Source organism: Bipolaris victoriae (assembly GCF_000527765.1).
Source record: "Bipolaris victoriae FI3 unplaced genomic scaffold scaffold_17, whole genome shotgun sequence".
In the NCBI taxonomy this organism is placed as follows: domain Eukaryota; kingdom Fungi; phylum Ascomycota; class Dothideomycetes; order Pleosporales; family Pleosporaceae; genus Bipolaris; species Bipolaris victoriae.
The window spans coordinates 217611-228282 of record NW_014575375.1 but is presented as its reverse complement, the minus strand read 5'-3'; the positions used below and the strand labels follow the sequence as shown (position 1 = coordinate 228282).

General features: G+C 49.6%; 2 protein-coding genes across 2 annotated transcripts; one reads left to right on the top strand and one right to left on the bottom strand.

The window, feature by feature from the left end:
* Nucleotides 1-120: 120 nt before the first annotated feature.
* On the bottom strand, nt 121-1434 carry COCVIDRAFT_13498 (hypothetical protein; the record flags this gene model as incomplete). Its single annotated transcript, XM_014704104.1, has 6 exons — nt 121-300; nt 432-630; nt 799-826; nt 932-1105; nt 1140-1170; nt 1348-1434. 6 exons carry the CDS (start codon nt 1432-1434, stop codon nt 121-123), a joined length of 699 nt encoding a protein of 232 aa, XP_014559590.1.
* A 1635-nt stretch (nt 1435-3069) lies between these two features.
* On the top strand, nt 3070-8102 carry COCVIDRAFT_35196 (hypothetical protein; the record flags this gene model as incomplete). The annotated part of the gene is made up of 11 exons (XM_014704185.1): nt 3070-3303; nt 3354-3882; nt 3946-4172; nt 4228-4413; nt 4477-4804; nt 4855-5636; nt 5704-5866; nt 5923-6472; nt 6525-7259; nt 7306-7788; nt 7847-8102. 11 exons carry the CDS (start codon nt 3070-3072, stop codon nt 8100-8102), a joined length of 4473 nt encoding a protein of 1490 aa, XP_014559671.1.
* Nucleotides 8103-10672: the final 2570 nt, after the last annotated feature.

The window sequence follows — 10672 nt, the reverse complement described above, 5'->3', positions numbered from 1 at the left end:
TATTGTGGCGTTGATGTATTGCAACGTGGTGGACGCAGCAGCTCGTGTTCGCGGTGGGGAAGAAGAACACGGATGGGAAAAGGTGAGGTTTGGAAGTGTGGGCGGCTAGTCGGATTGAGACTAGCGCTCAGCTGCAAGAAGCAAAGCCACGACCCGCTTATGTAAGTCAGTTCCCACAATAGACGGAAGGACGGAGGCTTTGCCAGGATGCCGGGGAGATCGACGTCCCCGCTGCCCAGCGTCTGGTTGGGCCTGGAGCGGCGTCGTATTGCTTCTGGCCACTCGACTGTGGACTTGACACTGCATACCAAGTCTGTAGTACGCCGAGACGAGGCTTCCTTTGGGGGCCATCTTGAATCCCTCCGGGGGCCAGCCGCCAGCTTCCACCGTCACCCAGCCGTGTCGCCATCCTCGCACTCGTACTGACATACCCCGCTTGACATCCCGCAGCCATTTCCGCCGCCGGTTCCGCCGTCGGAGACGCCCTCTCCGTTGCGTCTTCGCACGCCACCTCGTTCATTTGCACTTATGGCTGCAGATGGCGCCTCTACCAACGTCTGCGACAGGCGCCGTCTAGTTGCTTGTACAGGGACCGGCTTGCCCGTCCGGCGGGGTGTGCCGCTACTATCGCTGTAGTGGTGTCCACATAACGGCTAACGCACCCTCAGCTGCCGCTTCTCACTGGTCCGAGACACGGTCTGGGGCATCGTTCCCCTGTCTTCGCTGATCACTGGCCATCTGCCGGCTTCAGCCGCTGCATCCCAGAGATCCGGTCGCCTGTCTACCTACACTCTCTACCCCGTCCATTGCCCAACCGCTCGTCTACCTGCCACGGTCAGCACAGGTCACACCAGCGCCCAGCAAAATCCATATGCGGTGCACTCCAAACCATCCATGTCATGTCATGCCTGGGAACGCTGACGTATCACACCTTTCTCCTCAGGTTCCATGCCGGATTCCATCGCCTCGCCCTGTCCATGACCCCCATCCTTCGCCCTGGTAGCCAAGCGTCTTGACTCAAGTGCGGTCAAATTTGAAAAAACCTGGTCGCCGAATCTGAACATGATTTGGATTAGTCGGCCCTTCCAAGAATCCGAACATTCGCCTACACAAGGCCCAGTCTCTGGATATTAACTTACATACTTTCTGCGCAAGCCACATCCATTCCACCTAGTATGAAAACAGCACCGGATTGCTCGAGTCATCGTGGAGCATCTCTTCGAAATTGCCATTAAGGCCTGCCTCGGGCAATTCAAGGCGGCAAGATCTTCACTGCATCAATCACCGTTACACATGAAGTCACATTGCAAGCCAGTGAACGATCTTTACGACTGCGTTACCTCGCACTAGGAATCTTGCGTGAGACTCGTTGAGCATCATTTTGCGGGTCTCAGTGCCCACCGGTCCACATGCCCCTTTCACAGCCATGGCCATTCTGCTGGGGACTGATGCGAGCGCGTATCGCCCGCGCCCCATATCATTGTCTGCTGAGTGGCCGATCTGTCAGGTCACACGAAACATCTCTTCAATTCTCAAACAACATGAACTTCTAGAAGGAAAACTTGAACAGAACCATTGCTTTTCTCCAGCCACTGTTTGAACTGGCATACCGACGGTGGTGAGGTTTCAGGTTCCCCCTCCAACCATCTACATACGAACCCGACAACAGCCAGCGGCTGTGGCAGAATTAGCCTGTTTGCTAAATGGAGTCGTCTTAATCCCGGTATCAAACGTACGCTAACCTTTATTGTCGTCTCATGGGACCGTCGATCCACAAGCTCAGCCCTTCTTGGATGCATGGGATTGCAGATCCCGATGGACTATCCAACGAACCCAAGAGAAATTTGCAATCTCTGTCACAGCACAGGTGGCCAAATTTGTAGGATCTAGGCCGCAACATTACTCAGAACAGCCATCACTGCACAGCAGGAACAGCATGCAGAGACCAGGTGAAGCGAGGCGGCTCCTCTCTTCCGCCAACAATCCAACCCAAAATTGGAGGCCTATTTTCGTCGGCGAGTTACAGTTTGATGTGACAAAACCATGTTCCTCACACATACCTATAAGCCTCGAGGTTCAGAAAACGTTGCAAACACTGTTTTGATTGTTTTTTTCTTCGCATTACGGCAGAATTACTCAAATTAGTCCTGGTGGCAGACGGGAGCCACGGATAGATCGTTTGGCTCTAGCCTCCCGTGAACGATGGCGATAGATGTACACGCCAACGGAAATTGGTAAGCCTGCCGTCTTTTCCAGATGTCAGGGCAAATTAAGCGCGATCGTCATTCTGACGGCAGTAGTCCGGCAGCCATAAATCGTAAGCTCCCATCTGAGCCGTGCCAAGGCGACAGCGTGGTTGTGCAATTAGGGTTGAGGATTCCTTTCCCGGACCGCCATCAACTAGTGTTGGAACACGGGGCGATGGGGTAGCGTAGATCCTTGCTACAAATTCGGATGAGGAATGCAACTAAACCAAATGAATATGCACGTCCCTTGTCATCTTGTATGTCTTACCAACGTATTGAGCAAGCATGCACTGGCCCTGGACCAGGTTTCGGGACATGCTTCAACGCCTACGACTACCAAGCAGAGCATAGCAACTATGTGTGATGCCTGCGTCGGCGTGCATGATATCCACATTTGTGCTTTACGAAGTCGATCACAGCGAGGTATGCCGATCTTACACCATCTACGCGGGAATTTAGAGAAAAACTCAGCGTACTAGGGCCACGTAAAATTTATCGGCAGTCTCATAATGGCGAACAGGAGTGTCTGTGCGCCAGTGGAACATCGATGTTGTGGCATTGCAGAGCATTGGGCCTGTAGGTCCACATGCACACACTACCGCCGAGTCCAAGCCTTTCGTACTGGTGTGCAGACACATGGACGCCGATGAGGCAGGTAAATAAGGAAAGCAGCATTCTGCCACCGGCCCACTCAGCCTTCGTATCGGCAGAAACTCCTTTGAAGCATAAGGAGACGTCGGATTATCAATGCCCACATCCCATACTTTCTTACTTTCCTTAATGTTTCTCTCTAATTCCTGAGTAGCTCCCACCAGTCACAGTCATGCTCTCCAAGACATCGACTCCGAATGTGAACTGCACCTTGGTGGATAACACCTTCGGTCCTTATGCCGGGCCTTACTGTCGAGGGGGGTTCGATTTCACCCTCCTCTTCTCTGAGGTTTTTCTTTCAATTGTACCTCTATCTATACTCTTAGCTGTCGTTCCGTTCAGGTCTTTCTACCTGTGGCGAAGGCAGACAAAAGTCAAAAAGTCAACGCTATTGCACACAAAGCTGGTAAGATATACTCCACGATGTAATGACTGCGACTAACATATGTGTAACAGATAGGATGGGCCCTCTTCGCCGGCTTCGAGCTGGCCCTTCTGGTAATATGGGCAAGTCGCAAAGCTCATGTAAGGCCTGTTGGGCTAGCCTCCGCTACTGTCAGCTTTGCTGGGGCCTTATTGCTAGGCCTCTTCTCATATGTGGAACATATGCGCTCTATCAGGCCGTCACTCCTGCTTAACCTGTACCTTTTCTTCACATTCTTGTTCGACATCGAGCGTTCCCGCAGCTATGCATTGATGCCTGAATTAAGTCTTGTGGCTACTGTGTTCGCTACACGGCTTGCAGTGAAGCTATTTCTGGCTGTAGCGGAGTGTAAAGATAAACGAAGACACCTCCTTCCAGAACATGCCAACTGCCCCCCAGAGGCTACAAGTGGTATTTACAAACGTGCCTCGTTCTGGTGGCTAAACGAGTTATTCAAGAAGGGTTACTCCAATGCTTTGACTGTGGATGATCTCTTCCACTTGGATAAATATCTACGTGCAGACTACATGCACAATGTACTGGGTTCAGCATGGGCGCGATGTAAGTACATATCTAAATTTACTCTCGCTAAGCAGTTTACTGATCTTTTCTTCTCCCTTGAAGTGGAAAGTGCCAGCGCAAATGCTCTATTTACCACAACCGTGGGAAGGTTGAAGTGGTCGATCTTGGCAGTTGTCCCGCCTCGGCTCTGTCTGATTGGCTTCAACTTCTGTCAGCCATTCCTCATCAACAGAGCAGTCAAGTTCTCCCAGGAAACCTCAAACGTTCAACAAAGAAACATTGGATATGGACTCATTGGCGCTTACATCATCGTTTTCGTCGGCATCGCTGTATGTGCTCTTCTCAGATTAGAAATTCAGATGCTAATGCGAACATTACCTCTAGGTCTCCACAGGACAATACATGCATTTGACATTTCGCTTCATCACACAGATGCGTGGTGGCCTCGTCTCAATGTTGTACAGCAAAGCTACCGAGGTTGCTTTGAACGATGTTGACACGGCCTCTTCGATCACACTGATGAGCGCTGATGTGGAACGCATTGTCACTGGAATGGAAACTGGACACGAGGTAAGCAAACATGATGCATCACTCAGAACCGAGCGAGTAAACTAACTCTCAATCTCTTTGCAGATCTGGTCCAACACATTGGAAATTGGACTGGCCATGTACTTGCTGGAGCGACAACTGGGCGCAGCATGCGCTATACCCATTGGCATCGCGGTTTTGTCACTGCTCGGATCCATTGCTGCGACTAGCATGGTCATGCAGAGACAGGCACTTTGGCTTGAGGGCATCGAGAGGCGCATCGCTGCCACAAGTGCTATGCTCAGCTCCATGAAGGGAGTAAAGATGGGCGGTCTCACCGAAGTCCTTAGGGAAGATTTGCACAAGCTGCGAATTGATGAGCTCAATATCTCCAAGAAATTTCGAAAGCTACTTATCTGGACCATGGGTTTCAGTAAGCCATCATCTGATTCGACATATGCATCATCTACTAACCATGAGCAGCATACATCTCCCCCATTGCATCTCCCATTCTTGCGTTCGCAGTCTTTTCAGTGATCGCACAGAATAGTGGAGGCAAAAGCACACTTGATACTGCCACTGTCTTCACATCTCTGTCTCTGTTCACCCTTCTCACGGAGCCTCTCGGTTCGCTCATCATGGCTCTTTCGTCCCTCATGGGTGGTGTTGGATCATTCCAGCGAATTCAGGAGTTCATCTCACAAGCCCCACGCGCTGACCGCCGTGCATACACACCTCCCCATACATCCAGTGCTACATGGCTTTCAGAGGCAGGCAGTCTATTTGAGAAGGGATCCGTCGCTTCTCAAAAGAGCCGCTCTTCCACCGAGGTCAAAGAGTCCAACACATCCCAAGCAATCGTCATCGAAGACGGCTACTTTGGGTGGGATCCAGAAAAGCAGCCGGAAGGCACCCTGCAGCAGATCGACATGATTGTTCCACGAGGCAAAATTACCATGGTCGTGGGACCAGTAGGTTGTGGCAAATCAACCCTGCTTAAGGCTGTGCTAGGAGAACTGCCGGTCATGGGTGGTACCCTGCAAATGTCATCCCTGCGCATCGCCTTTTGTGACCAAAGCCCATGGCACACAAACGGAACTGTCCAGGAAAGCATCATCGGCGTATCGAATTTTGATCAACGTTGGTATTCGTCTGTTGTTCGAGCCTGCGCCTTGGATGACGACCTCGCACAGCTGCCCCAAGGTGACCAAACAGAGATCGGCAGCAATGGTATTGCGTTGAGTGGGGGCCAAAGCCAACGACTTGTGAGACAACCCCGCCTATCCTCCCCGCTTCTACACTTTAGCCAATACTAACGTATACACCCTGCAGGCCCTTGCAAGAGCAGTTTACGCACAAAAAGACATAATAATCCTCGACGATTGTCTCAGCGGTCTTGACGGCCAGACAGAGAACCGAATCTGGCACAGCCTATTTGGCAAGCGAGGATTACTAAGGCGTTGCAGGACGACTGTTCTCATATCTTCATCATCCGGTATGTGTCAATTTCTCTCTATTAAACATCAAGTCTTTCTAACTTTCACTCTGCAGCCAAGCGGGTTCCTTACTGTGATCATATCGTCTCTCTCAATCAAGATGGAAAGATTTCTGAACAAGGGCCTTTTGAAAAGTTGAAGAGGTCGGGCGGCTACGTATCAGGATTCGATCTTCCAAAGCCCGACTGGAACTACAGCCCAGAGAAACATATTTACGAGGCTCCCCCTAGGTACACCGAGCGTCAAACGGACAGCAGCAAGCTCATAGGTGATGAGAGTCAATCCGAAGCCAACCGCCGTATGGGTGACACTGCCATCTACCTTTATTACATTGGTTCAGTAGGATGGATTCCCACCTTGATCTTCATGTTTTCAATCATGATCTTCATTTTCGGCACTATTTTCCCTACCGTCTGGGTGAAGATGTGGGCAGATTATAATCAGGATCATCCAAACGAGCGCCTCGGTTATTGGTTGGGTATCTACTCGACTTTCGGTGGCTTGGCAATGATCTTTCTGATTGTGAGTTGTTGGCAGCTAATCATTACTATGGTTCCTCGCTCGGGTGTTGCATTTCACAGGAAGCTCTTAGATACAGTGCTTGGGTAAGTGGAGAAAGTCACTGTCGATTCAATCACACAGACTAACAAAGAAAAGCTCACCCATGTCCTTCTTCTCGACAACCGATTCTGGAGTCACTCTTAACCGCTTCAGCCAAGATCTCATGTTGATCGACATGGAGCTGCCGTTGGCTGCATTGAATACTTTCGCTACATTCGTGCTTTGCGTTGGTCAGATGGCCCTCATCGCTGTATCAGCTCCTTACGCAGCCATTGCTTTCCCAATCGTAGCCCTCAGTGTTTACTTCATCCAGAAGTTCTATCTCCGCACGTCACGCCAGCTTCGTTTCCTCGACTTGGAAGCCAAATCTCCCCTCTACACCCAATTCAGCGAAATACTAGAGGGACTTCCAACGATTCGTGCATTTGGCTGGCAAGAGTATGTTGAGAAGAAGGCCAAGACGTTGCTTGATCGTAGTCAGCGGCCCTTCTACCTACTCTTCGCAATCCAACGCTGGTTAACTCTTGTGCTGGATCTGTTGGTGGCAGCAATAGCCACGATTCTTATTATTCTAGTGGTAACACTGCGAGGAAAGCTCAGCGCCGGATATGTAGGCGTTGCCCTGCTCAATGTCGTGCTTTTCTCGCAAAACATCAAGTTGTTGATCTCGTTCTGGACACAACTTGAAACACATATTGGCAGTGTGGCCAGAGTCAAGAGCTTCACTACTGATCCCATTACGGAAAACAAGGAAGGCGAAGACCGTGTTCCACCACCCCATTGGCCTAGTTCTGGACAAGTCGAATTCAAGAACATTGAAGCATGCCATCGGTAAGTTCCACAGTCGCACTTCACATATCTAAGCTAACCAGCACAGTCCTGGCGAGCCTGTAATCTCAGACCTCTCTCTTACAATCAAGCCTGGTGAGAAGGTTGCCATTGTTGGCCGAACTGGCAGCGGTAAATCATCATTGGTTCTTTCTCTTTTCCGCATGATTGAGCTTTCTTCCGGCAGCATTACCATTGACTCACTTCCGATAACGGAGATACCGCGCCAAATTATCCGTAGTCGCCTCATCGGTCTCCCACAGGACGCTTACCTACTCCCCGGCTCCATCCGCCTCAATGCTGATCCTTTGGGTGAGTCCAACGACAAAGCCATCATGGCTGCGATGAAGGACGTTCAGCTCTGGGATATCATTGTGGCCAAGGGAGATGCGGAAAAGTACGCCCATCCACTCGACGTCGAAGTTGACGACCTCCACTTCTCCCATGGCCAGCGTCAGCTCTTCTGCTTGGCGCGAGCCATGTTGCGTAAAGACAAGGCGAGTGTCGTTATTATGGATGAAGCAACTAGCAAGTAAGTTTTGCACCTCTTCGTCCTCCCCATTCAGCAGATACTAACAGCCACTTTCCAGCCTTGATGCAACGACTGATGCTCATGTTCAACGTCTCCTTCGCTCCACTTTCCCTCATCACACTCTCATCTCCGTGGCGCACAAGCTTGACACCATACTTGACTTTGACAAGGTCGTTGTCATGAACAAGGGTCAGCTTGTGGAGTATGGACGGCCACATCAGCTACTAGAGCGCCAGGGTAGCTGGTTTAAGAGCTTGTATGAAGAGGTGGGTATGAGAGAGGATGCCGATGATGATCTTGGTGTAGTGTCCTAAATAAGGACCTTTTTTCTATATTTTTCATTTTCCCTTTGTCTCCCTCGTGGAAAAATAGCAGGGAATTCAAAAATGGGTATTGCTTACGAGCATTTTGGAAGATTGATATGTAATCTCTTCGGTTTTCTTATTTCATTCACATTGGCGAATACACGTAATGTATTGGACACTCTTTTGATTTCTTTATCTTGTCAGTCTGTGTGTCGCATGTAGGTAATGATAGCTATGAGGAAAAATATTTTCATTTGTCTCTTTCAAGTCGCATGTGGGCTGGCTGGGTAGGCAGGTATCAACCCGGATGGATATCTCTCGATTATTCAATTTTGACACAAACGATTGGTAATATTTATACAACATACGAGCTACACGAATCAAGACTTGCAATCACTTAGAAGATTTTTTGATTGAACATAGATGGGTACTCCCAACTACGCTGCACCTGGACAACGATTTCAAGTCCACACACACACACACCCACATGAATAGAATGTCGCTTCTGGTAACAAAAAAGTAGATTGTGCCCACTCCGTGTGCATACCTACCGCTTATCTCAACAATTCGACAAATTTTTCCTTATTTTTTCACTGCAAAAATATATAAACTTACCCTTACAACATTCCCCATGGCTTCAACCACCCAGTTTATCACTTTCCCATCCCACCCAACATGACTATACCATGCAATTACCCCAAATCAGTCAAGTGACCCATTCACAACCTTGACTTACAAATCCACTATCTATTCATCAAACACACAAAGAATTCATACACACCAAGCTTACAAAACTACAGTACACTCCCACCACCCATCATACACAAAAAGTATCACGTGATTCGCATAGAGGCAACCTGCATCCCTACCAACTCCTCCCATAGCGCCAACTCCGCAGCCACAACCCCCAAAACGCCCGCGCCGCACCCGACCCGGACAGGCCAATCCTTTTCGCTTGCACCCTCCTTTGTTTTTTTTCTTTCTCCAACGAACCCAGCAGCCAGGTTCCCGACACTTGCGATACCTAGGGGTATCCTGGCTCTATAATCGGGTGTTGGGCGCAGGGCTGCGGCGCAGGGCGTAAAAGGTTGCAGGGAACATGGGATATGTGTGGGTGGGTTTTGCAACGCACGTGTGTAAAGTAAGTTGTGGGTTGGGGTGGGCCTCGCTTGGAGCGAAAGGCGACGACGTGATGACGCTAGTTAGAAGGGGGACTCTTCTTCTTCTTCTTTTTTTGAAGTAAGTGTTCATGTCCCCACCGACTTTTAAGGGTTTGTTTTATGGACACCGGAGGTCCGTGGAGGAGGGGGGCGAGTCGGAGTGTGGGTGGGTGGGTTGAGGGGTTGGGAATAAGGGTGGAGACACTTGCTGACTAGCTTTTGTTTGCCGAACGTGATGAGGGATGATTACTCGCCCTAGGCATTGACTTTTTTGCTTTGCTTTTTCTTTTGCTATCTTCTTCTGCGAGTAATGTGGGAAAGGGTTGGGCTGCTAGGTTCGATTCTGCACGGCTTGGTTGAGTGAGTTTATTTTTTTTTTCTTTGGGAAAAAAAGGGTGGTGTGGAGGGTTTGGAGCGATACGCACCGGTGAGGTTGAAGGTGGTGGTGTGTGGGCGCACGGCGACAGGTTGCACAGGGCTGCGCGCTTTCTTTCGTTTATCCCATGTCGCACGAGCTAGAAAAGCAAGATAAGTGCAGAATCATTGTAGAGGAAGGGGAAAAAAGAATGTTGGTCGTTAGGTGTGCACGAGACAGGTGCTAAATTCGGCGCGACGTACCCGAGAGCAGAAGCAAGGAAATGTGTTGCGTGTTCTAGGCTGTTTTGGTGTTGCAGGTCTTGCTGCACGATGTGTCGATTGACTCCTGTTGTGTCACGCGAAAGGGCTGCACGACGCTGGTGTATTTTCGTGATACATGACATTGCGTACGAATCAAGCGGGTGATGTGCAGGGCCGCGGAGGTGAGGTCTACGGATTGGGGATGTGGTCAGAACAGGACTAGCGTTTGTTACACATGACGACGCACTGCTTCGGGTAATACCTTTGGCTGTAGAAATTTCATGGTTACTGGCGCTGTGTCAAAACGTTTGGTGTATGGAGGCGTCTGCTGAACGACAAATTCGGGTTGTACCCATTCGTATCTCGCAAACAGGACCCGCTTAGGATGCGTTACCTATCTTTACTGTTGTTTCGATCATACCACTCAAACTGATCATCGCTTCATCTATCGAAAAGTCGTGCGTTACTAATAGATTGCCGGTTTGAGTCCGGATACGACATAATGATCATTCGATGTGGGTTCGGGGTTTTCTCTATGCAAGTCAAATCAAGCGAGGACACAACACGTATTGTGATCTCCATCGCATCAACAGTGGGCACGGTTCTGCAATACTATATGCAAGACGAATCAAGTAGCTTCTCAACATCTGCATGACAAGTCACTCTCATTACTCGATCAGCGCTTGCTCAATATACCCACACCTCTTCCTCGTCGATACCCGCAATTTTATCCGCTCAGATGAAATTTCAAAAAGAGTATTTGTCATAACCAGAGAGTAAAATCCTGAATTTTGAATAAAG